Source organism: Condylura cristata, unplaced genomic scaffold (genome assembly GCF_000260355.1).
Source record: "Condylura cristata isolate star-nosed mole 26May11 unplaced genomic scaffold, ConCri1.0 scaffold00010, whole genome shotgun sequence".
Classification (NCBI taxonomy): domain Eukaryota; kingdom Metazoa; phylum Chordata; class Mammalia; order Eulipotyphla; family Talpidae; genus Condylura; species Condylura cristata.
This window is the reverse complement of record NW_004567111.1, coordinates 43,952,211-43,978,717: the sequence shown is the minus strand read 5'-3', so window position 1 is coordinate 43,978,717 and position 26,507 is coordinate 43,952,211. Positions and strand designations below refer to the sequence as shown.

General features: G+C 35.4%; 1 protein-coding gene across 2 annotated transcripts in view; it reads right to left on the bottom strand.

Annotated features, from left to right (window-relative positions):
• Positions 1-16,627, bottom strand: part of RXFP2 (relaxin/insulin-like family peptide receptor 2) — a 47,817-nt gene extending 31,190 nt beyond the window's left edge. For both annotated transcript variants that reach the window (XM_004680188.2, XM_004680189.2), the window contains exons 1-3: positions 16,464-16,627; positions 4,107-4,253; positions 1,517-1,594 (exon numbers count right to left, since the gene is read on the bottom strand). In XM_004680188.2, coding sequence (XP_004680245.1) covers positions 1,517-1,594; positions 4,107-4,253; positions 16,464-16,506 — 268 coding nt within the window. In that variant the 5' untranslated portion in view covers positions 16,507-16,627. The remainder of the gene's footprint in view (positions 1-1,516; positions 1,595-4,106; positions 4,254-16,463) is intronic.
• Between the last annotated feature and the right edge of the window lie 9,880 nt (positions 16,628-26,507).

The following is a 26,507-nucleotide window of genomic DNA, read 5'->3' as shown; positions in this document are numbered from 1 at the left end:
AGTCAATTAAATTTAAGATAATTATAAATAAAATTGAAAATCTGGGGTTAGAAACTCCTATCTGCCAAGAATTCTATACAGACAAAGCTGGACTTGTTGTATAAAGCAGCAACGAGACACAACACCCTCTCTTGTTGGCCTCATACCCCTGAGCTTTGTGGAGTCTTTTTCACAAATGCCTCTTGCATCTCTCTCTACCTTACTCTTTCCAGTGGTATCTTCTAGGTTCAGACTTTTATTATTAGCCTGAAACATTGCAAAAACCAATAATCAGTATCTTCATTCTTTCTCTTCAACTTCAGCAAGGTTGATATTTGGATGATTGTTCTTTATGGCAAGGGCTGTTGTGTGCACTGAAGAGTGCCCAGCATCATCCTTGGCCTCTCCTCCCTAGATACCAGTTACAGTCTACTGCCCCTCTAGATGTCTCAATCAAAATTATCTTCAGAAGTGTTCTCTTCACCCCAGATTCTCTGGAGACAAATTGTCCCAGGTTGAATACCACTATGCTAAGCCTTCTCTACAATTCTGATAGAATCAGTCTCATATATGCTTCTTATCATGCACTTCTTCCTGTAAATTAAAGGAAAATTAGCCACAAGCTGGGTGGTGGCCCGTGGTATACAGCAGAGATCTTCACAATGGGATGTATGAAGATGATCCACTGCAGCTCAGGAAGAAAATATTAGAACTTTCAGTTACATTTATTTTTAATTTTTTCCTTTTAATTTTGAATTTTCCTAATACACTTGCAAATAACGAAGCATATAATAAGTGGCAATTATAAACTGGTATTATAAAGTGTCTAATATGCTTCTAGTGCTGTACTTAATGTAGATACACTCAAAATCACCGTGAAAGGTGCTGGAAGCATGCTCTGCACCTTCCTACCTTCCAGTGTTTTGCTAATCTTGCTCCTCTGTTCATTTTGTCACCTCTAACCCTTTCCTCTGTCAAGGGCTTCAAAGTCCATCTCTGTGTTATTTACTCTGAAGAACTTTTCCCATCCTCAGCAGAGGAATCATTGCTTTTGCTGGCCTCCCACATTCCCTGTGTGAATGCTATTCTGCCAGTGTAGCACTAATGTTATTTCCTGTTTCTAAAAGGGCTTGTCTCTCTTCCTACAAAGGGAGGTATTTGTAGTTGAGACCACATTTTAGTTATCACTGTGTACTTTCAGTACCTAACACAAGGACTAGAAAGTAGTTGGTGCTCAGTATCTTTACTGAAAAGTAATGAAAGGGAATAAGACCTTGATTATTTGTCATGAGTATTCAACACCTATATATTCTTGCATTCATTGGCCGATATATATAACATTAGCATGAGTGGAGCATGCTGCTGTGTTTTCTTTTTATCTTTTCAGATGCACCAAGACAACAAACCTGTGACCATTGCAATACATTGAAATTGAAATTTGAAAGGAAATTTATCACACTACACATATAAATCCATGCACCACAAATCACACTGCTAGCAAAAGTTGATTCTGAGTCTTTGAACCAATACCACTTACAGCACTCCTGTGTGAATGCCACATTATTAGCATTTCCATGGACTGTGCCAAATATAGTCGCCCATCCACTAGTGTCGCCTGTGAAATGGTGATGAATATGGGTCAGTTAGTCTATAACCAAATATCAAATTACAAAACAAACTATGAAAATGTGATAATGAAATCAAATAAAATTTAAGTAATAGAATGATACATCAATAGTAAGGGAGAAAGAGCTAGGCCAAACATTGCAATTATGCGTATTTCAAATGGATGTAGCACAAATGTGTAATGGAAATAAATAACTATTTTACATACATGTATTTCCATCTTGAAAGATATTACCTATTCCCAATGTTCTCATTTTAAATGTGTGATCTTAATTTTGAGATCCTCAGAAGAAAATATAATCTAAACTTTATTTTGCCACACTCATACTGTTGCATAGGTATGTGTAGATACCTACTCAATAAATGCAATGAGTTCTGATAAAGTTTATATCACCTGGTCTTTTCAATAAACAGAGGGTCTTTTAATAAAGATTGTCTAATCCTGTTGAGAGAAATATTTCTTCAGTTTGTCAGAGGATGTGATCTGCTTATTTGCTTGCATTTCCTTCTTTTTTTGTATAAAATAATACTCTTTTAAAACAGGGCTGATTTTGAAGTATCACTACCATATGTTATTCAAACAAGACACATATCATAGTGCAAGATTTAGATTAGTATAACTAATAAAATAAATTTAAATCATTGCCCATGGGTTCACTTGAACCCTACAACCTTTACTTTATTTCAATTCTTCATTAGTATCCTCAATGTTTTTTAAATGGTTCTACTTGATGTTTGTACATGAATTTATATCGTTTGTGTTCAGACTAGCCTCATGAAGTAGGTATAACCCTATGGTCTCTGATTCCCACACAGTGAAGAGGAAAGGCTGAGAATTTGTGACTTGCCCTAGGCATCCAGAGCTGCTCTCACCACTGAGTACTGATTGAGCGCCTACTGTGTACTTTACTCTTCTAGGCACTGGCAACACCAAAGCAAATAAGACATAAGTAAGAACTATTTTCGAGTAGCTCCTGTCCAGTGAGAGAAGTATAGTGAAAAGACAAGGCAGTCATTACTACAACCATATGGGTACAGCTGAATGATATGACAACAGACAGAGAGGGTGTTTGTTCTAGACTGGAGGTAGACTTCAGGGTGAGGCATTGTACCAGGGAAGCAAGCTTCTCAGTTGAGAAGGGAATCCTTGAGTTACAACCTAAAATATGAGTAGGAATGATTCATGGAGGTTAGGGGAGAAGGTCCAATACAGAGGAGACACACGCTCCCTTTCCAGGGAGGGGAAAGCAGATACTACAGATGCCCATCACTCCTGGACTGCATTTCCACTTTGATTGTTAGTTGGACAATGCAGTGGGGTACCAGTTTGCAATAAAAACACATGAGATCCTTTCATATTTTGGAGACCTGGGTTCTAGTATTTACTCTGACTAACTAGATGTATCAGTCTCTCTTGGCATCAGTTGCCTGGAGAGAAATATATTCAATAGCTTAGATAATATAAATAGCCCTGATGCACAGACCCTTTGGGACCTGGTGCCCCTTTACCTTCTTTATCATTGTTCATTTGCTCAAGCCTATAGGCTTTTCTGTTCTATAGACACAAACACATCAACAGGCCTTTGTACTTGTTATATTCTTTACCTGGAACTCTATACCGCTAGAATATTTCTGTAGTTTCTTTCTTCTTGTCACTCAATTCTCAATCCAAATGTCATCATCTCAGGGAGGCTTCCTGAGGTTATATCTTTAAGTAGTCCTCCCTCCAAGTCACTTTCTAAGTCATTATCCTGTTGTATAGACTTTACAACACTTATCATTTTGAAATTATCTAACTTTTACATGCACGTATATTTGTCCTCCAGAAGGGCAAAATCCCTTGCTCCCTTGAGCCCACTGGATGTCTATGATTTGGAGAGCACTTTGCAGAGTGCTGTTCAACAGGGTTGTTCAATGATTTGAGCCTCTAAGGCAGCTTCACACTTTGTGGCTATTCTTGTAGTTGAATCAAATTATCATAAAAAGGTGTCAGAGGAAGTCATTTATAATCAAAATATGGATATCAAGGTAGATTTTAAATATATAATGTCAATTCTTATCAAATATGACATTTTACTGAAGTAACATCAACTTGTAACATTATATAGCTGTCAGGTACCCATCATTATATATCAGCATCTGTACATTAAGTTCACCAAGAGTCCAATTCCATCCTTCACTATACAATTGATCCTTTTTACCCTTTACTCCACCTCCTTTTTCCTTCTCCTTTCCCTTCTGATAACCACTAATTTTATCTTATACTCTGAAGAATTGCTTTGACTAATACTGCATTTCTGATTTAAACAGCCTCTGTATTTGACAATCCAAACAATTATCACAAGTAAATTGAGGAGCAATTATTTGTATTTTAAAAGGATTCCCTAAAGAATAGCAAGCCATCTCTTTCCATTCATTTCAGTTGCTACTCACACCTTTCCTCTACAGTTTTGGGGGGTTGACAAGGCAAGGTTTGCAGCCTGGCACATGGGAGGACTCACCACAGTTTTCCTCATCAGCACCGTTCTCACAGTCGTTCGCGCCATCACAGTGGAAAGCTCGGGGTAGGCATCTGGTAAGGTTTCCACAGGGGAAATAGCCTTTTGGGCACAAAGCCGCTACTGTGCTGCCTTCCGTTAGTAAAAACTCTATGTGAAAGAAAGGACAACAATTTTGTGTAACAACTCATATGTCCTTACTCTTTTCATGTTATACCATTTAATTTTCACAAGATCCTTATGAATTGAGTTTCCTGGTGTTGTTCTTAGTGCATAATTTCTGTGAACAATAATCACCAATACCATTTTGAACAATTATATTCATGACAAACACCAGCTTTACCGAGAACGGAGCCAAGCTTATTTTGAATTTACTTCAGGCAGGCAACAGCAAGCAGGAGGAAAACAACTGTTCTACTTTTGATATGAAATCAAGACTTGTCTACTTCTAGAAATAGAAAGGCAAAGTAGGAGCTAACATTAAGTATCCCATCGATTAATTACCTACTTAGCAGTCTTTTAGAGGACTTTGAGAAGATTTAAAAACAGATGCAAAAGGAGAGTTTCATTGGGAATGGAGAAATCCAGAACCACATTTAAATAAGAGATAACACTAAACAATGGTATCTGACAGCTTCAGGCAGTGTGCACAGTGGTTTTCGCTCAGTAAATCCATCAGTGAAACTATAAACTGGATGCTATCCTATATGTCAGGGTTAGTGAAGGCTAATGCAGTCATCTGTCTGAAAAGTCACACAGGAGTTACTGAATTGTTCCCTTGAACTCAGAGGATCCTCTAAATCATTGTGTTAGAAGGATATAAATTGAATCAGGAATCTGCATTTCTAGAAGCTAACATCCTCAAAAAGGACTAATTAAAAATAATTTTTATTTGTGTAGGGAACATAAAAAAAGACAATTGAGAGCTGAAAAGCTGGTAGGTTGACCGACAATGTGCAGAAAGGAACTCTAATTAACTGTTGTAAAATTACTGTATCTATGGACAGAACAGTCCCAAATTTAGAAATTCTGAGAATACTTTCTTGAAAATGAATAGATGTGTTCTTTTAAAGTATTCTAACAAAGTTATAGAAGTCATATATTTCTTAAAAAGGAGTACAAGATGAACCTTCACAGAAATATATTTAAGGAAAATGTAGACTCAGGCATGGCTTCTAATTGAAGGGAGTGTGGGGTGTTGGCAAATCATTCCTAACCATGCCAACTCAAGGTTGCATCATGGCCAGGAATAGCCTTGGGCCAGTACAATATTTTGTTCCTGTAGAAGGATCAGGGGCATACCTGGTGGAACATTATCCACTTCATGCTGGGATTTTCCTAATTATTTTATTTAATTTGATAACAACTTTGTATGGTCCTTATTATTGCTTCCACGTAAAGACGAGGAAAGGGAGACTGCGAATGTGAAAGCATTTCCACTCTAACTATTGGGGAATGCCCTTGTGAATTTTGGGTGCTCCCAGCAAATGCAGCTTAATATCCAGGGCTTCTGCCACCAGATCAAGTCAGTTACCATGCTTTTGTAAGTGAGCAAAACCTGTGACTCTCATTGTTTAACAAATAGTCACTTGTTACCGGGAAGGGATTTGAGTTTAGGCACTAAAGTAATATCTGAGTTACAAATACATGATAAACATTTGGCTATGTCATTAGACAGGATGAGCAGATTATTTGATTATTTGAGTTTCAGATATAGTAAACCTTATGATCCAGCAAACACATAAAAGAGTCTTGCCCTCTCTTGGATATAGAGTATATATTTCCTTAGGCTGCTCAGATGCACCTGTTGGCTTTCCTGGAGGGCAGGGGATTAAGGAGTTGGGAGGGAGGTTAGATGTTTTTCTACCCATAGGATTTTTGTTCATACAAAAGCAAAATACATTTTCTCTGCTATTGCTGCCGTGTTGAATGATTTACTATCAGCAACTAGGTGTAAGACCAGTCAGGTCTGACTAGTTTAAGAAAATGCTGTTGTGTGGCTCCAAGCTTTAGCTCGTTAAGCTTATTCCTACAGGGAGAGGCATAGATTTTTAAATCTCTTAAATTTTTGCTTGTAAAGATTTCTATAGAGAGAAGATAAAAACTAGTAGTCCTCTTATATTGAGAAAATGAGTGAATGAGAGTCAATATATTTTAGTGTGGCAGCATTGAATTTTTTTTTGAGGTACTAACACAGAAATAAATTTTGTATCACAATTTGGCATACTGAATACACATACACATACTGAAATTTTTTTACACATTATTTACCTTTTACTGTGTGTGGTGAATTCTGATCATTTCTATTCTGTCTTATTCACTTGAAAAAGGATAGCAAGTCTAACTAAGCTGATCTCACTAATTAGTGCTGAAGCACTCTGGCCTGGAAGTGTAGAGCCCTCTGCTACCACCAGCTATTTGACTTTGAGCAAGATGCTTAATCTCTTTAAACTTTAGTTTTTCATATTTAAAGTAGAGTTAATGATAATGCCTTTCTGGTATGTTTTGTGTACTAGATAGTTAATGCTTGTAATGTTCAGGAGAGTGCCTGACCCAGGGTCAGTTCTTTTTAGCCATGGTGGCAATTTCAACAGAAGGTAAGAAAGTAGAATCAAATATTGTCCAAAAACTAACAATGTTGTAAGAAGATAGCTCTATGTTGAGAGGGAGTTTGCTGTGCCTTTGCCTGGGTGTGACTTCTAGGAAAAAAATAACAGGAACTATAAGAACTCCTCCCCTTCTTCATGTTACTCTATTTTAAAAGGTACATATCATTCATGGTTTCTATCTTAAGAAAAGCTTTCAAAAGCTGAAGGGGGATTATAAATGATAAATAGCAATGAAAACACCATTACAACCTCCTAATAATAATAATTTTCTTAATCATGTAGAAGAGGTAATCAGATATTTGATGAAAGACAAATTTGAGATAGAAAGTTAAGGTTGGATAAGATATGTTGAAGGTCATATATTGTATTCCCTTAAAGAGTTTACCATGGAGGTAACTGCGTTTTTTCAGGGCTTGACCCAACTAATGCCCATCTCACAGAAGCAGATGTATTTAAAGGAAGATGACTAATCTACTATAATAGCAAGAATTAAGTTTATTTCCTTTTTCCTGGAAATACGTTGGGTTTTATCTAGCAAGTTGAGGGAAGGGGAGGGAAAGAGAGGGAAATGAATAACCATTTGCAAACAAAATTTATGGATTGCAATTCTCCTCATTCTTTATTTTCCACCTGCATCTTTATGCAGATACCTTAAGGTATAAGTTTTGTGTAGAACAAAAATAAATAAATGAAATCTATTGTCCTATTCAGTGCTTTATGTATGCTAAACCCACATTGTCTAATTTAATGTCTGGCACTCACATGGTGCTCAATATTTTTGAATGAGTAAATGAATGAATGATTTAAGAATACAGGAAGCATTAAAAGAGGAGCCCTTTACTTAAGTTAAGCCTTACAAAGTTGCAGGCTTATATCCTTATTCTTAGGATAAAATATTGCTTAGTCTTCTATATAATCCATTTATCATTCTGTTTTGTCATTCTAAAATTAAAAAAAAATAATAATTAAAAATCCAGGCTGTATTTGGCATATAATGAAAGAGAATCAATAATCATCTGCAGAAAGCATATTCTGCTGTCTATTCTTCTTGCCATCTGTGGAAATGGAAAGAGAGAGTTTTTATTGAAACCTGGGGATGATAAAAATGGAAGATGCCTTCATAAAAGCAATGTTGATAGCTTCTGCAGCAATTTTTATGGGAACTGTGCCAAAAATACAGCATAGTGAACACTGAACATGTGAAATATATTGCTTAGTAACAGTCTTTTTCTCTTCTAGCCCACACTTGGGACAAGTCTGAACAGAGAAATTAGAAAAGGACTCCATCATAGCCTTTTGGAGCCAACAGGACTACTGACCAAAGACAATGTTTTGCTGTCCATGAACAACTTCCCTGTGTTATCAGAAAGCAACAGATGAGGATGATCTATTAGGTCTTCAGCTTAAGAACTGGTGGAGATGTGCGGGTCTCTTTTTCTCACTGATTGTGTGCCAGGGCTAGTTTTGCACAGAGCTGAAGACTCTTTATCTTCTGAGTTCTGGCTGAGGTATGAGCACATTGATGACAGGCATAAGCACGCCACAGTCCCAAGGAGAGCATAGAGGACACTGGCCAACGAAACCATTTCCCATAACGCAGCACTTTTAGTGGAGTCCAATCCATTTTAGATTAAGATGGAGCCTTGGTCATTTAATCTAATGAGCCAACAACTCTTTAAGGAGCAGCACCAGAAGAATCAAACATTTAATATCCAGAAAAAATTACAGAGAGCTACTATGTGCTATGTTGACAAGGTGGTCCCCACCTGGAACCCCAGTGCAAGAATCTGAGGGGAGCAGCATCAGCCAGGGTAGCTCTCGCATAAAGAAAACATAACTGACTCACTCACTGGGTCTTTTTCCTCCCTACTTCTCAGTTGGTTGTCTTTTGAAACTTAGAAAACTTGTACTTTTGTGTTACCTGTTTGGACCTTGGCCCTGACAGTTTTTATTGTGTGGCCCCATCACTCTTGCAGAGCTAGTTTATTTTCTCTTTCACCATATTTTCTAAATACACCTTTCTTCTACCCCATCTCTTCCCTCGCCTTTATCTCTTTAGTGCATTGACTTCTTTTCTTTGACAAGGTCCTCAATGTCATGGATACATATTAGATAACAGATTCCTCATACCAATCAAATCAGTTAAAGAAATGAGAAAGACCTGCAATGAGTTAGTTACTAATAGTTTGTCAAACAAAACATTTGAAAAACCCCAAATTACCACATAAATTATAATAGTGATTTACTAGAAAGAACATTTTCTTGTTAAAATTAGAGAGGACATATTCACAGAAGAAAAGACAATTCTTAGAAATACTTCTAGCTTTATGAAAAACTAACTTATTTATGTCCAAGGACTGGTGAAACTTTCATTCCTCACAGCAGTTGTTTGGAACACAGCATTTGGAACTATGTGTGAGAAAGCGGAACCTGGCAATGTTACCAGAATTCTTTAGGGAGATTAGCCCTCTGTTCTATTTTCTCCAAGTTTGTCACTTGTCTTTAACTTTGTTTGTGATAAGGGCTCCCAAGATGGCACTATCAGATTCTAAGTTAAAAATAACCATGGAAGCTGAAAATAAAAGGCAATTTAATTAAGGATATCTATAAAAATTCACAGCATATATGTACTTAATGTTGAATGTTGGAAGATTTTCCTTTTGAGATTGGGAAGAGGATAATGAAGTCCACTACTATTACATCTTTCAACAGGGTACTGATAAATTGGCTAATAGTAAGACAGCACAAGTGCATCAGTAGTAGAAATATTGGAAGAGGAGAAATAAAACTGTCATTATTCATGAATAAATGAAGTAATTGTAAACATAAAAATCTAAAATAATGAAGTATCACTTTAGTGAGATTAGTAAAGTTTCCATAAAATCATTCTAATTCCTAAGTATCAGCAACAACCAGTAGAAGATGAAACACTTAATAAAATATGCTTTTCACTATGGTGTCAACAGTGTCATAATTTCAGAAGTAAATCTAACAAAAATACATGACATTTATGCAATATAAAAGATTATTGAATTAGATGCAAACAAATGGAGACAACATTTTAAAGATGTTAATCTCCCCCCAAATTGAGCTATAGGTTCAAAGCAATTCCAGTAAAAATCTAGCAAAGCATATGTGTGTGCCCAGAAATGGATGACTTGTTTCTAAAACGCACATGATAACACAAAGAACCTAAGGAGTCAGATCAGTCTTGAAGAAGATAAGTAAAACAAAAGAATCTGCTATCTGTATAGCAAGATATAGTGGTGCAAAGACAAAAAGAATAGACGGATGGAACAGAATAGAAAGTTCAGAGAAAGACGGACACACATATGGACATTTGATCTGTGACTAAGTGGTCCTGTGGAGCAGATGTAGGAAGTAAGTCCATTCTAGGTGGAGTTTAGATCTAAAACTGAAAGGTAAAACAGTTGCATTTCAGGAAGATAAAATCAAAGAAAATTTTCATACTTTGGGGGTAGAGATTTTAAGTGGAATACCAAGACAACAAATAAGCAAACCCATTAGTCATAAAGAAAGTTAAAATACATTGTAAGAATTATAGTAACAAAATATAAAGTCAAGCTGCAGTGTAGATACTTGCAAAAACATCTGAAACTAGGAAAAACATATATCCAACAAATTATTATAGAATAATATAAATAATAAATTAAAAAAATGAAGAGATGTGGATAAACAGAAGTGAATATCCACATCACTGAAAGTATCTAAAAAAGTATGAAATCTAATAAGTAACCAAGAAAATGCAAATTAAAACTACAGTGAAATGTCATTACAGATTAACAGTATGACTATACTTAAACAGCAGCCGCACATACACCCTTTGGTGAGAATGGAAGCTTACACAAAGTCTCATACACTGGTGGGGTATTCACTGAAATAACTGCTTTGGAAGAGTTTGTTATTCATTTTCGATGGAACTTGCACACCTTATGAATTAGCTGTTTTACTTCTAGGTATGTGCCTGCATAACTATGGGCACACATGTACCAGGAAACTTAGACAAGAATAACTTCCAGAAACATTCTCCCCAACACTCCAGAAAGGAAAGAAGATACATGTCTTAGACAAATAAAATGTCTAAAAATCATGCTGTATTCATCAAAGTTATCCTATATGGAATGGAAATAAACAAAATCAGACAAAAACTGGCATAGTCAGATGTCAGTTCTCTCACATTTTATAATTATTGTGTATGAGGTCAGAAAAACATTCCTGGCAGCTCTGACTTTTATGCTTGGTGCTGCTTCCTACATCTGGAGTACAATTTTTCTTTTTTCTACTTCATCATTCCTTGCTATTCATTTAAAAAGTCATCTCTGTGACAACTTTATTGATCTTTTCCATGGCCACTACAGGATATGAACTCTTTTCCCAAATCATCTATCACATGCCTCTCCTGCATATTTATGACATTTTATTTTAATTACAGGTATTTTCCTTTTCTCCATAGTGTACCATACTCCACCTAATGAAAGAATTTGTTAATTTTGACTCTTCCACAGGCTACAAAGGTTCTCAGTTTTTAGCACACATTATATGTCTCAAAGTTGTTATTAAAACTTAACATTTCCAGAGATAACAGCATTGTTTCCATAATTGGTCTACACATACCTAACTTCCTATGTGTGCAAGTGGGGAGCACACAGGCATTTTGGTGATAGCCAAACATAGGCGTACACATTTGGTTATGGAGCCAGTGTGAGTTAGGTGCATTTAAAAGCTTTATGCTGCCTTTTCTCAATACTCTTATATCAGTGTTTCAGTTTCTTTTAATGTTGGTATTTTTGCCTGAAGCTATCTATTGTGAAAGAGAAGAGATGGTGGAGTATGGTAAGCTATGGAATAAAGGAAAATACCTGTAATTATAATAAAACATCATAAATATTAAGGAGAGGCATGTGATAGATGTGATTGGAAAATGGCCCCTTGCCATGGTCAGCAGCAAAAACAGAAAGTACTGCTACAAATCCGGCATGAGATGTGGAGCTGGATGACTCACAAGTATACTGCCTGGTGTGCTGACATAACAAGAGGAGACCAGGCCCACAGGCTGACGCAATCAGAAGACTGCTCACAAGGAGGTAAGTCCCTCCACTTTCAGGAAAATGTCCAGGACTCCACAAAAGAGAAGAATTCACACCCAGGGAACCTAACTACATGTTAAAACTCACCTTTAAATCTATGTAGTTAAAAATTTTCAAAGAAATAATACAAGGAATATTACCATGAAATAGAAATGGAAGCTGGTAAAACTAGAATAGATATACTTACATATAGTTAAAATTATCGGAATGAAAAATAGCTATTGAAATGTTTAAATAGAATAAAAAATAAACTGGAATTAAAAGCTATTTCTCCCTCATCCAACACATGTTCTATTATGACAGATCCTTCTTGGGCACAGGACACATATAGCACATGATATGGACAGGTGCTGGCTAGTACAGATCCACAACACCCTACCCTCAAAGTAGGAACACTTTGAGGAGAGGTGTTTCAGATTGTATAATTTAATTTAGGGAGTTCATATGATGCACATGCTTTTAATGGAATAACTTTCCGTGCTAAAATCCCATAATCTAACACATTAGTATTTATTTAAGCACAATGTATAAATTTGGTCGTAAGTACATAAAGAATCTAAAAAGCTTTCTGTAAGTTTGGATAAGATTTTGTGTACAAAAGAGCTTAAACTTCTAGTTTTTCGAATTTCAGATTGTTCTCTCTCTGGTAGCACAATGGGTTCCAGCACAGAACTATGAAGCTATTCACAGCTACTGCAGAACAAGTTCGATTCCTGACCAGGGAGCTGACCCACATAGCACAACACACCTCTTCTGACATGCCTGCCTGTTGCTCCCCTCAGCAGTGTATTTCAGTCAATTTGCCTGTTGTGCTCCCCACTCTTTCTCTGGTGAATCCTCTCATCCCTTGCACCTCTGGCCTGTACCCCAGTTCCTGTACACATAAATAAATCTTAAAAAAAAATGAATTGTAGATAAATCACCGTGAAAAGCAAGTCAGTGCTAAATTTATAGCCAGATACAACAGTGCTTTCTTTTGTTCTGTTTGGGCTTGTGTCTGGCAGAGAGAAATGGTGATTGTTGACCAGGTCAGGTGATAATGGGGCTAGAATCAAATGACAGAAGGAAGTAAGGACCCCAAAGGGGAGACACAAACATGCAAGAAGACCCTGAGAGTTAGTCTGGCAAAGAGAAGAGGTGATTAAAGGCAAGAAATACTTAAGGAAGGGGAAATTGAGGGCCAGATAAATTCCAAGGTGGAAGTGAAAAGGCAGATACTAATAGTTGGGGTGGAGAAGACATGAATCAGAGAGAATGGGATGTAGGAGGGACAAACACTGAGCTAGAGAAGATGAGTGCTCTAGGGAATTGAGAAGCCAGTACAAGAAAACAAGAGTGGAAAGTTTCAGAGGTAAGGAAACCAGGAAAATAGAGACCACAGGAGAGGCTGAAATGAAGCAGAGCCACAAGATAGATGTGTGTAAAGGAAAGGAGATGAGGGATAAATTTGCTGGCAAGAAAAGTTGAACAGGAATGGAGGAGGCAAGAGGCAGAACAGTAGAAAGCAGGATTGGGACAGGATTAGAGGTCTAGGATTTTATCAGTCATATTGAACATTAATTAAAAGCTTTTTCTTACAATAGTCAATTCTTCAATGGCAATTCCTTTCTAAACACCCCTCCTAAAAGTCTATTCCATCATAAAATCTTTTTATCAAATAAGCATTCAACCAATCACTTCATTTTGACTGTGGACACTTTAATGACGTATTTAAATATGTTGAATTTATTGCAAACTTTTTTTTTCTATATACACTCAACAACTGGAAGTATAGGGGTGAAAAATGAATTCATGTGGATAAAGCATAGAAAAGAGGTCTGCCTTTCATTCCTGGTAATTATACCACTAGGTACAAAATTATTTCCTTTGTAAAACATGGACATTGATTTCCCCCCAAAGAATGTTAAATTATATAATGACCACACAAATAAACCAAGTTATTTGAATTATGAAACATGCATACTCTCCTAAAACATCTATATTTTACCATTATATAAGTATGTACACAAAGACTATGCCTAGGTTATTGAATTTTATTCAAGCCATGATTTTCTAGGATTAAAAATGTGCCACTTTTCAATATCAACTTATTTGAAGCAGCATCTCATTTTTTTCTATTAAATTCATGTGATAGTCAATTTTGTCATTTCAAGTGAGAGTTCTTAAAACTCATTAATTACATCTGGCTATACATATTCACAAAAAGATGAGCAAATGAGTAAACATTTGTTGTTGGACCTATTTAGCTAGTGTGTTTAGAGATGACACATCTGGAATGGCTTTAACTTCCAAGTTTCTGTTAATTTTCTTCCTGCACAATGGGCTCCACTCAGCCCTCAAAAGTGCTTTTTCATTAGTGATATTGCTTTAGCTTCTCAGTATGACTGACCTGAAGTATAATTGATTTTCACAGTTCCCAGTAGCATGGATGTAATTGTGTGAAATTAAAATTTAGCTGGAAAATCTTTTTCAAGTAACGGTGACCCAGGTGAACAAATCACTACTTGAAAGGGACAATCCAAGTTGAGCTTTGAACTTGTCCATTAGGGGGCAGTCAAATATTGCTCACTTCACAATGCTGCTCAGACCCTGTTTTAGAGGACTGCAGTTTTCTAAGATTAGCTAGTTAAGTAATGTTTGATAGCTAACCACGTGGCGTTCTCTGTAATTCATATTTTAAATTTCCCACAGAAACCCACATTTTTGTATTGGATTATTGTCCATAATTAGTCCTTTAAAAAATTTTTTTTTTGGAGAGGGGAAGTGGCTGAGGGTATTTAACAGGAATACTAAATGAATGCACTGGTGATAAAACACATGTAGAAAGTGATATGTTGTCTTTACTTATCAACTGATGTCTGAAGCATAGTTAAATCATTCATTCATTGAGCACCAAGAATGACCAGGCCAGAAGAGAAATGACAGATACATAATTTCTAACTTTTCCTTTTTGTTTAGACCAAATATTTACTTAAATTAATCATCTTTTACACAACTTTAAGTGACATTTCTTTGTATAGTATAAACTTTCTTCTTTGTCTAAATTTTTTTTCTCCAAATAAAATAATGTTGAAGGCTCAAAGAATTGGTTAACATGTTTTACTTGTAACATGTTACATTTTCATTTTACTTGTAAGGGTTACATTTTCATTGTAACAATTTAAATACGAATTGAAAGTAATGCAAAACAGGAAATTAAAACTTTTCAGGGAATTACAAGTAATCAATAAATATTTATGATCTTGGTAGCACTGGATCTGAAATATGACATTTACTTAGAAATAAAAAGCAATCTAAATTCATGTGTTTAAAATTTTTTCCCTTATTTTTTACATTAAAGAAAGCCACTATACTATGATAAGTCCTAAAATATTACATTAGTAGTTACTGTCATCTCATAAATATTTTTTCTAAGTAAATTAGAGTCATTACTACAAGTAAAAGTAGTCCTACTGTAAAATTGTGTAACTATAGTAATATTATTATGTTAAAGAATTATCTAAGGGGCAGATGAGCTCCACGAAGTATGTTGACTCCAAGAGCCTCCTTTTAAAAGTCAATTCTTAAAATTATATAAGATTGAATATTACAAATATGCATAGAACATGAACTTCTGAAAATCAAAGAAACAGACTGTTTTCCACAACTGAACTTCATGCAAAATAAGTTCACATATTGTTAAAGATGATACTAAAGCCTTAATGTTTAAATAAAACATAAAAATCATGCGTATATTATAATAATATTTTTAAATAGAGAACAAGTTTTGGTATTTCAAATCAAACTAAAATTTAAATTCTTCTTAGAGATTTTGAAATAAGTATTCATCAGTAATGCATTCTATATCAGGATTAAAAACTTCAGTTGAATTCATTTCATAAAAATTTTACAGAACTTTACAGAAAAACAATATTTTGACCTCTAACTTTTATATCAGGGGTTTATCAAAAAGCCTTTAACAAACACAATGAATTTGTCTTTGAATAATAATTGTAATAATAAATCCATCAAGTCTTGCATATGAAAGAAAGTCTATTTCTTTCTTTAAAACCAAATGAAATTAATTTTTTCTCAGCTTTACAATGAAAATGCCACTAGGTTGAAAATTAACAGCTTGACTGAAAAAATTCAAAATTAAAGACAAAAAATGATCTAAATAGGTACAATTCTGTACATTTTTAATAATTTTATTTTAGATGACTCTGTTCATAGGTATTGATACCAATTTTTAGATTTGTCTGTGGCTTTACACTTCCCAGTTTAGCTATTTTAACAATGAAACACCAACAACTAGTTGGTGTTTTAGCAACTTAGTAAAACAAATTCTTAATTTATTAATTTGTTACACTTTTAAAAACAAACACTAAAAATATTCTCTCCACTATAACTGGTATTTAACATTGTCTTTTAAAAAATATCTGTAATTTTACTCACATATAAAAGGCAAGTTTCCAAATATTTGCTGAATATAGAAATTGCTAGGATGGGACCCTGAACAATTAATAATAATTACAGTGAAAATGAAAAGTGGGCGCAATGAATCAAACACTGTGATGAGTCTATTATAAACATGATAGAACTAATTCGAAATGTCATTTGCTTTTTGAATAACGCTCATTTAAGGCAGAAAACAGCAGCCTTACCTTTGACATCTATCAGAACGACGAGGTAAAGTAGAAGGAACATTGCAATCAATCTGAGGCTGAAGAGATGTTTAATACCAGAAAAAAAAACAATAGGTTTACAGCAATTGAGTTATTAGACGTATCCTCCTTATACCAAAGAAGAAGTTCTGATAGAGCAACTTCGGAGCCTCCCGTGTGTCTGAGCATGCTCACAGCTAGGACTTTACTGGCATGAAGAGAGAGGGTCTTTAGTCACATGCAACCTATCTCTTTCTGTTCTTTCTTTTTTGTCTCTTTTTACTTAAAATCTGCCATTGTATTATTGGTCATTAACTTCTTATAGTATGTACAGAGAGCTATAATGAGATATTGCTATTTTTAGATAAGAGACTTTTTAAATCAAAATTTCCTCCCTCAAAGCAGGTAGTACAATTTGTTCTTATTTAAATCCAAACATGTTTAGAAGATCTCAAATATGAAGGGTTATAGATTTATATAGAATGGAAGATGAAACTCCTTACAAGCATTTTGTTCAGGCAACAAGCAAGTGAGCAAAAGCTGCTTAATGGCAAATACATGAACACCTACTTCTATTCAAATGCACTCAAAAATGTTCAAATGACTTACAGAAAAATGGTAATAACTCAAATATATGGCCTGGTGTCTGATAGTTACTGTAAAACATTTATACAATGTTTCAAGCTTCATTTACTTCCTCTACAATCACATTCCTTTTGTAGTTACTTTATTCTTTTTTTTCTCAATCTGTATTGTATATATATTATGAAACATTAATTGTGATTTTGTCCTTACAACCTCAAATCAGACTTTAAAACAGCATGGTTAGTGCAAGTTAGAGTACAGAAAAGGACATTTGAGTGAAGTTGATCCTAATGTAATCATAAATATTTCTCCAAAAAGACAGTAGAAGTTCAATGTCAGAATATATATTTTACTAACTGAAACAGATCTATGTAGAGATCCAAAACAACTTGTAGCCCTGATTTGAACAGAGGATTTTCTAACTGAATGGTATGGATTCTTTAATATGTGGTTATTAGTCATGTCTTAACATTATTTGAAAACTATCCTGGGAAGACTGTTGTCATCACAAATCATAAAAAATGATGTTTTCATTCTTTCATTGCTTTTTCCAGCTTTTGATAGAACAAGGACTCAAATAGAATTAGAAAAAGAAAATATTTTATTTATCATGTAATGTAGTTAGTTCTCTTTTCCCCAAGACTCTTTCCAGATACATTTAGATATCTTCTCATATGATTTTTGAAACTATAGGAGATGGCAACAAAGAGAATAAAGTAAAAGATCAGAAGATACATGTCAACATTTTTTCTTTTTTACGCTTAAAGCACCTTTTTTCCTTCACTGACCTCGAGGGTTTTTTTTTTTTTTTAAATAGGTAATTGCCTTACTTCAGTTAAAAAAAATCAGGGTGGTCAGTTTTTCTTACATAATGTGTCTTGCTGCTAAGGTGATGGATGTTAGTTTCTGGTACTGAAATTTTAAGCATGAATTTTTAAGTGCAATTAAATTGCCCATCATAAATCTGTGTGAGGTTTAAATATATGTACTATAAAAATGCAATTTGGGGGGAAAAGAAGAAATGTCAAGAACTCACAAACCAGTTTATGAAGATTGTGAAGATTCTTTGTGAAGATTAAGCCTTAAAAATAGATTGAAGTTGCTGAAATGTTGAAATGTCCCTTTGTATTAATTAAACTTTTCAAAGTTAATCTTTGGAATGTGCACACCAAAAATTTGTAAGTGCATAATTATGAAGAATAGTTAATAACACCTTTGACTCACTATTGTTTTTTCAAGGCAGAAAGTACAAGTATTGATAAGTACTTAATTTAATAAGTTTTAGCTTAGATTTATCCAGCATTAACATCCAGCCCTTTGAACAGAAATTGAAATATTTGAATTATGCCTAAAATATTATGACTGTGTTGAAATAAGAATGCATTTACTCTTTCCTGAGAGGCACAGTGGGTAAGGAAGCTCCAAAGTGTTTCATGAAGCGCTGAGAGGGAGACTTACACAAATTGATTCATGCCTGAAATTAAATTTATACAATTTTATTTTATTAATTCTTGCCTGAATCAACTCATTTCTTTCTTCCAGTCTCTTGTGGGTAGCTCTCATACTTAAAAGCTCATGTAAATATAATATTTACATGTAGCATTAGTCAATATAGTTTGAGCTAGTTCAAGGGAGATTATTTACTGAAAGTACTAATTGCCTACTTCCGCACGTGCGTATGCCAGTGCGTGCGGATGTGCGCTTAGGGTCATAATTGCTTTTTAGGCTTTACAGTCAGGCTTTAGAAGCCACGATTACATGTAAAGTTATTTATTTATTTGTTTATTTTTACAGAGCTAGGGTATAGGCCAGAGGTGCAGGGGCGGAGAGAGGATTAACCAGAGACAGAGTGGGGAGCTGATCAGGCGACCGAGAAGTACAGTGCAGCAGGCAGGTCAAGAGCGGTCTGCCGTGCTATGTGGGTCACCTCCGCCCGGGGATCTAACTCATGCTGAAGTCGCTTTTAGCTTTAACCCACTGAGCCACCAGGGAAGGCTCACATGTAAAGTATTTTAGAGTTTAATTTAGTTAAATATGGTCAGAAATCCCTGATCTTAATACATTTTCAGAATTGTGATTGCTTTTCATATAGGTTGCAATTCACTGTTTTGTCACATTGTTTTCAATCAAGCTATTGACTAAATATCCACTCAACCTAATGCCAGTATAAGCTTATAAACACTTTTCACTTCTATAAACTATCTAGACGTCATCAAATAACTGTGTAGTAGCATTTTTCTGTTTTAATGGAAAAGGACTTAATTATATATAATGAATACATTGTGTTAATTATAGAATGGTAAATATAAGAATCTCAAGTTCATGCTAGCAGACCAACAATAGCAATTTCATACAAATAGTCTTCATATCATAAATGAAATTATAGTAAAACCTTATTGATTCAGTCATACTAGCTAAATATATTTTTAAATCATGTTAGTTTTCTACATAAATTTTATCATTAAATCATCCTTCACTAAGGTTGATATTTTGACCTTTATAGCAGTGGGAGCAGATTTATTTATACCATGTAGGCAGAAGAAACCCAACTGAATAACATGATCTCATTAACATAGTGTGTCAGTCAGTTAAGCAAGCCACTTGAGTCCATTTTGAGCAAGAATGTCCACATCAAGTGTGCAAGCTGGGATGTGCTATGTTATAAAATAATTTAAGCCATGCTCCATTTATCTGGGAATTTCAACTCTTGGCAAGCACAGCTATTAGGAGCATAGCTATAAACACAGAGTAAAAAATATCATTGAGCATCCACTATTGGCAGGCCTTTTTGCTAGAAAATGACTGTTCTTGCATCAAACAATTTCTATTGCATTTCTGAAGTCTTTGAGATGAGAAGAACTAATTCTAAAGGGAAAATAGAGAATAAAACAGGAAAAAAACCCTGAAACAGTAGTGAAGAACAGGAAGAAAATATGTAAATTGCAGGGGGACCCTGCAAACAAATGTGAGTATCAACATTGTAACACTAGGCCATTCCTTGGGTAAATTGTCAAAGTCTTTGGACTCGGCCTCATGTCCCTCAAAGGGTTAAGTAGAGCCTATCAAAGGAGCACCCTCTGACGGCACCCATGTCCAACACAGACACCATAAAAAAAGTCTTAATTTAGATCCTTACTTTTTACCCATATTAATATCAACTAAATATTGGCTCATTGTCAAATATCACCTGGGTGAGTGTCAGCAAAGAGAAAAGCCACAGATTTAGAAAACCCAAAGCACTTCAAGTTTTGAAGGTAACAGTTAAGGAATATAATGTATTTAAAGAAAGAGAAATGCATAGAATTACAAAAATGAGTAAGAAATAAGAAACCACTCTAAAGAAGTAAAGAGAATTTTTTAAAATGAACTTGTTTTTTTTTTTTTTTGGAAATGAAATTTAGGGAATTTAGCAATTTGAGGAATTAAAAACTCAAATGGTTGGGTAAGATACTCATTGAGACATAATAGAGAAAAAAATTGTAAACTAGAGGTGGAGAAATTATCTTGATGGTAGTACAGATAAGCAGGGAATGAAAACAATTCATGTTAAGAAATTTGGAAGAAAGCATGAAAATTTTCAACATATAGCAATTTAATTAGAGTCCTAAAAGGAAAGAATTGTAAAAGTGAAGACAAGGCAACATCTAAGAGATAAATGATAAAATATAAAGTTTTATTATCTAACACCAAATATACAGTGAAGATCTGAAAGGAAGACAAAGAGAAAGGGCAGATCACCTACAAAGGAAAATCAGAATGCTAGTAGCCTTTTCTTTACAAGGACAGAGGCCAGAATAAGGGCCAGAGTACTCCAAGCTCAGATAGAATAGTAACTGGCAACTGAAGACTTGGTACTCAGGAAAACTATCTTTTAAAGGGAGTATGAAATAAACTCAAGCACAAGTTATATTAAAAGTGATGTTGGAGGCTCCCCTGGTGGCGCAGCGGGTTAAAGCACAGCACTGAGAATCTAAAGCCGCTTCCGCATGAGTTCGATTCCCGCCTGCCCCAGAGGTGACCACATGGCGCGGCAGACCTCTCCTGACCCGCCCGCTGCTCCCCTCAGCAGTGTACTTCCATGATCTGCCTCTTCTGCTCCCCACTCTGTCTCTGGTGAAGCCTCTCACCCTCCGCAACTCTGGCCTGTCCCTCAGTTCTGTATGAATAAATAAATAAATCTTTAAAAAAAAAAAAAAAAAGTGATGTTGGAGCAGCACTCCTGTCTACCTGTGTGTGGGGTCTTCTCTTTTCCTTGGGTACAATCTGAATTTCAAAGAAAGCTGTTCAAGCTGAATAATGGATTGAGAGATGAAATAGTTGTGTTGACCATTCTCACATTAAGACATACTCAAGTAGCACTGAAGGGAGCAGGAAATGAAGCATACTGTCACTCACATGCAGCCAGCTCAACTCAGGATAAAGACTTAAAAGACATGTCAGATATTTTTGTGGTACATAAGCTTATTGTCCCCAATAATCCTACTCACCATAAAAGGATCACATGATCCCCTCCCCTTTTATAGGCTATTTTGCTACATATAGCTGCATTTTAGAAGTTTTATTTAAAAAACCATTAAAATTCGAAGGCACTCAAGGATCTTAAGTGAATATCAGGTTACTAACTAATGAAAATTCATTATGTGACATACATGTGCCCCATTTGGGTAAACTAAAGTAAAAAAGCTAATTAAAATTACAATAATACAAGTAGTTGCTGAGGTTATGTAAGTAATTATGTATGCATATGCATAAACTAAGCACATGTACAGGCAACTAGCTATATCTTAATCCAAATGATGCTATTACATCTCAGAAAGATATTCAAGGCACAGAGAACTAACAAATAATTGAGATTACACACTAAGTTGTGAAAATGTATGAAAGCATTATATATTCATTGGGGATGACGTGACTATAATTTCTAAATCAAGTCGATAAGCCCAATTAGCTACATATTTCCAAGCACAGGACTAAACAACTAATCCTGTATCAAATCACAAAACTGTCTTTTAGCTAGGCGCATAAAGGATGACTTCTCTAGGTTTTTATTTTAAGAACATGCTGAGCTCCTAGAGGACCTAAAACTGGAGACCCAAGAAGGAACTTGAATAAAGGTTGAGGTATTGGAAAGTGACATTATTTCAGTGGCTGGTGCCAGTGATGACCTAAAGTTCCTAAAAATTTCATGCAGTACAGCTGATAGAATCTATTCTTTCCTCACTTTCCATATATCTCTGTATGCAGCAGATACCTCCCATTTTTTATATATCCAAATCTATTGTTGATGTTCACTTTAACCATAATATCTATATCCAGATTTAGGTGTAATCTAGTTAGGTAGATAATGACTTAGGAAGATGGGTGAGGAAAAGGACATATCACAGGATGGATATTTGAAAACTAAATAGACCGAAATAATAAAACTAAGTAGCAGTGCTTCTGGAATTGGGGTCTGACTGTTCATGATTTCTTTTTTTTCCCCTATTGTTTTTCTTTATTTTAAAAAATTTTTATATCATTCTTCATTTGCATACATTGTATGCTTTATCCACTCATGTCTGGTCCTCAAGGAGTTCCCACCACAAGTTCACCCATGCACCATCACTATAGTCCCTTGTGCTCTTCTCACTTGTTTTATCCCATTTTCTTCCTTCTACCCCCAAAGAATGTCTCTGGTTCATAACTGCTAAGCCAAAACTCAAGAGACAAGTTGGTGGAAGGAAATCAGGTTTAACAAGAAGCTCACAAATCTGAGGAAATGGTAGTGTACTGCCTCAAAGGCATCTCTCTCAATCAGGGAGAAGCAGGAGCTTAATATGGATGTGAGTGTACTAAGAACAGAGATTCAAGAGACTACATCAGGGCCCTCCCTGGCAGCTCAATGGGTTAGGACGCCGCGCTACAAGCTGGCCTCCACTGCTTTAGTGTGAGTTCGATCCCCAGCCCAGGAGAATCCCCTCAGCACTGTACTTTGTCAATCTGCTTGTTCTGCTCCCCACTCTGTTTCTGGTGAATCTTCTCACCAACCCCACACCTCTGGCCTGTACCCCAGTTCTGTCAACAAGAAAAGATAAACAGGAGCAGGGCAAAAATGAGCAAGGAAAAGGAACTTATGACTACCAGGTTGGTGACAAAATAACAATTCATAGCAAATGCTTAGGATGTGAACATGTGTAATGGAGAGTGATAAGAAAATTTCCTGATGTCATCACCATACCTCGAGTAACCCATGGAAAGAAAAGGGTCAATTCCATAACTGTGTGTGTGTGTGTGTGTGTATGTAATGTAACATATGAAAATATATATGAATTTTCTTTTCTTGAAAAGTGTCCTGGGGCAAGGAGGAGGCCCACCAACTCTCCGACTCTATCATGCTTGCTCAGGGGAAACAAGGAAGGATGCCAGTGAGTGCAGGACCTTCAAGATAGCAACAGGGCGGCAGTTACAGTTACAAAAAGAATTGTACAGAAGTGCCGAGTGGGAAAAGTCATCTGTGCATGACCAATGGACACTCTCCCCAGGCCCTGGTGAGCAACTCTTCCCCCAGACAGGGCCCAGCAGCCCTGTGCTTAAGAAGAAAATGTCTTTTAGTGCTTAAAAGACAAGAGCTCACCCTTTTCCATTCCTTTACCAGTGAGTAAAGTTTCTCCTCTCTGGGGTGAACTTGGTTTCATTTCATTGGCACAAATGATTTCAAACAGGGAAAGAACCAGTCCGGGGTTTATTTCCAAGGGCCAGTAACAGATTCTCAGAATGAAAATGTTTTTCTTCCAGGGATATGCTAATAATTAAAGATTTTGTTCACCTCAGACCTAGCAGCATTATTTTTCTATGTGATTCAATGAACAGCCAGTTACTCAGGAAATCACATAACCAAACCAGACAGGATTATACTCAGTTAACAGAGCAACAGTCCAGGGCTCAACAGTAAACACCTAGCTTCCAGGAGTGGCTTGGTTGCTGGTTTTTCATGAATGCCAAAGATGAGATAGTCATACTACTATGACACTGCATGAGTTTTGTGCTCAAGAAATATTTACTAAGGGACTTTGCTATAATAGAGTTCTAGTATCATTTTCTCATTTTTATGTTGTTCGAAGTTTACCTTAGGTTTTTTGAAGTTATTGAAGCTTTTCATATATGAATCTAAATGATTGAAGTAACTATTAAGCATTGTTTAAAATTATAATTGCCAAAAGTGGCAATATATAAAACCTCCATATACAGAAGCATTAGGAATAGTCCTGAAAAATGCAAACATTATAGGTAACTCAGTGTTTCGTATAAAATGGAGATATTTGATTTATAAAGTCAGGATAGGCTCTCTGGATTTTAGATGAGGTCATGATTTGAATTGAGCACTTTGTAAAACACTGCCTTTCAAGGATAAAGGAACTTTTAAATCATTCTTTTATTATATCTAATATAAATAAGAATGAGTTATATACAAAATGGATATATATTTAAATTATTTTATTGAGTTGTAAGTTACGTACACCAAAAATTTATATGCCAATTTGGCATCACTGTAATTTTGTAAATGGTTCATATGACAGAGGTACACATAAATTTTAACTCTTGCATTTAAGGGTAAGAGCCTGCAATTTAAGATTATAAAGATGAAACTGAATATGTTACTGGGTGTAGATTATGGAAAACTCTGATATGCTGTCATGAAACCTTTAGACTTGATGCCAAAAGAGACAAGAAACTATAGTCACTAAGTAGAAAAGTGTGAGGGAAGCTATGTTTCAGGAAAACCTCTCAAGTGTTGCAGGAAAGATAGAACCAAGAAGAATGAGATAAGAGGATAAAAAAGCAACTTGGAAAAAGGTAAAATGAGATCTATATCTCATAGCAAACATAAAAAATAAATCCCAAACAGACTAGAGATGTAATGGTAAGGAAGAAATCATGGATGAATTCCTTTTTACCCATGGTGTGGGGAAAGGCTAATTATAAGAAAATGGAAAAAAAAAATCAATGTTTAAACTGGAAGAAACTAAGTTGCCTTGAATAAGTATATTACTTACCTGTTTCTGTGTAGCAAATTACCACAAACAAAGCAACTTGGAATCATACACATTTGTTGTCTCCGTTTTTATGGGTCAAGAGTCTAGGTTCAGCAAAGTCGGGTGGTTTGGTCAGTGTCTCCCAGGTCTGCAATCAAAGTGATGAGATCTTTTCTTTTCTGGAGTTACAGCTGCAAAGACACCAAAGCCTACCTCCAAAGACACTCAGGTTATTCAGAATTCAGTTGCTTGCATTGTAGGATGAGAACTTGGACTGGTTATTGGTTGTCTCTGGAGGCTGCCCCCAGCACAGAGAGGCTACCCCCAGCTGCTGGAGGTCTTTTGCAACATGGCCTCAGCATGGTTTGGTCAATGGGACTCAAACCACAAGAGAGAATTGGACATCTACCATTCCAGGTGGCAATGTGCAAGTTGAAAATTAGGGTTACATTACTGAGAAGGATGGAAAGAAGGGATATTGCAAAGTGGTCACTTTGCAATCTCTGAAATGCCCTACCCTAGATTTTAGTCCTTAGGAAACCTTCTAGAATGCTTTTTATATTGTAATTTTTTTATGTGTTCATTTCATCACTATATTAAGTAGCAAAGACTGTGCCTTTTATATCTTTTGTCCTGAATTCTTAATATAGCTCTTGTTATATGCATATGCATGATGTGTTGAATTACATTAATTGAAAAGTCTTGCTGCTTCCATACTTTATATTGTCAGAAATTATAGTCCCCAATAGTCAGTGGAAAGTGTAGTGTTTTTTTTTTTTGTTTGTTTTTTTGGGAAAGTGTAGTTTTAAGGAAGTGTTTTCAATGCTTTTGATATAATTTATTGCAAAAAGCCACTCTCGTGCAGGAGATGAAAGCTTTCCCCCTCTCCTACCCAGCAAAGTCCTCATAAGATAGTTTGGCAGTAGGCAAACCTGGGGTAACTAGTTGAGTTCTGTCTTACTATAGGATCCTAATTACATTATAGAGGTAAACTGGGAGTTGTTTTGTCCCCAAATCCTGCCTGAACACTAAGTTGTTAATGTATTACAGTCTTGAAATAATTGCATTCCTGACAACATAAACCTATAAAATATTTTTTTTCATTCAGTTAATAAGACCCATTGATTTTTATTCTACAACCAGAAGTATATTTCTATAAAAAAGATTTGGGTCTCAAATAAAAAACATGTTTTATAGTATAGCAAATCTTCTAAAATAATTTATATAAAGAATGATTCCACAGTTTTGTGAGATAATTTCACAAAAAAAGAAATAGAATTCAAGAAATATTTAGAAGCATATAAGTAAATGCTTTCTCATTGTAACTTAAAGTTCTGAATGATAAATAATGAGAAGTTTTCAGAACATAAATAGACTGACATTCTATTAAAAAAGTAACTCTTGATAATGTTAAATTTTTCATGCAACTCTGAAGTCAGGATATGAC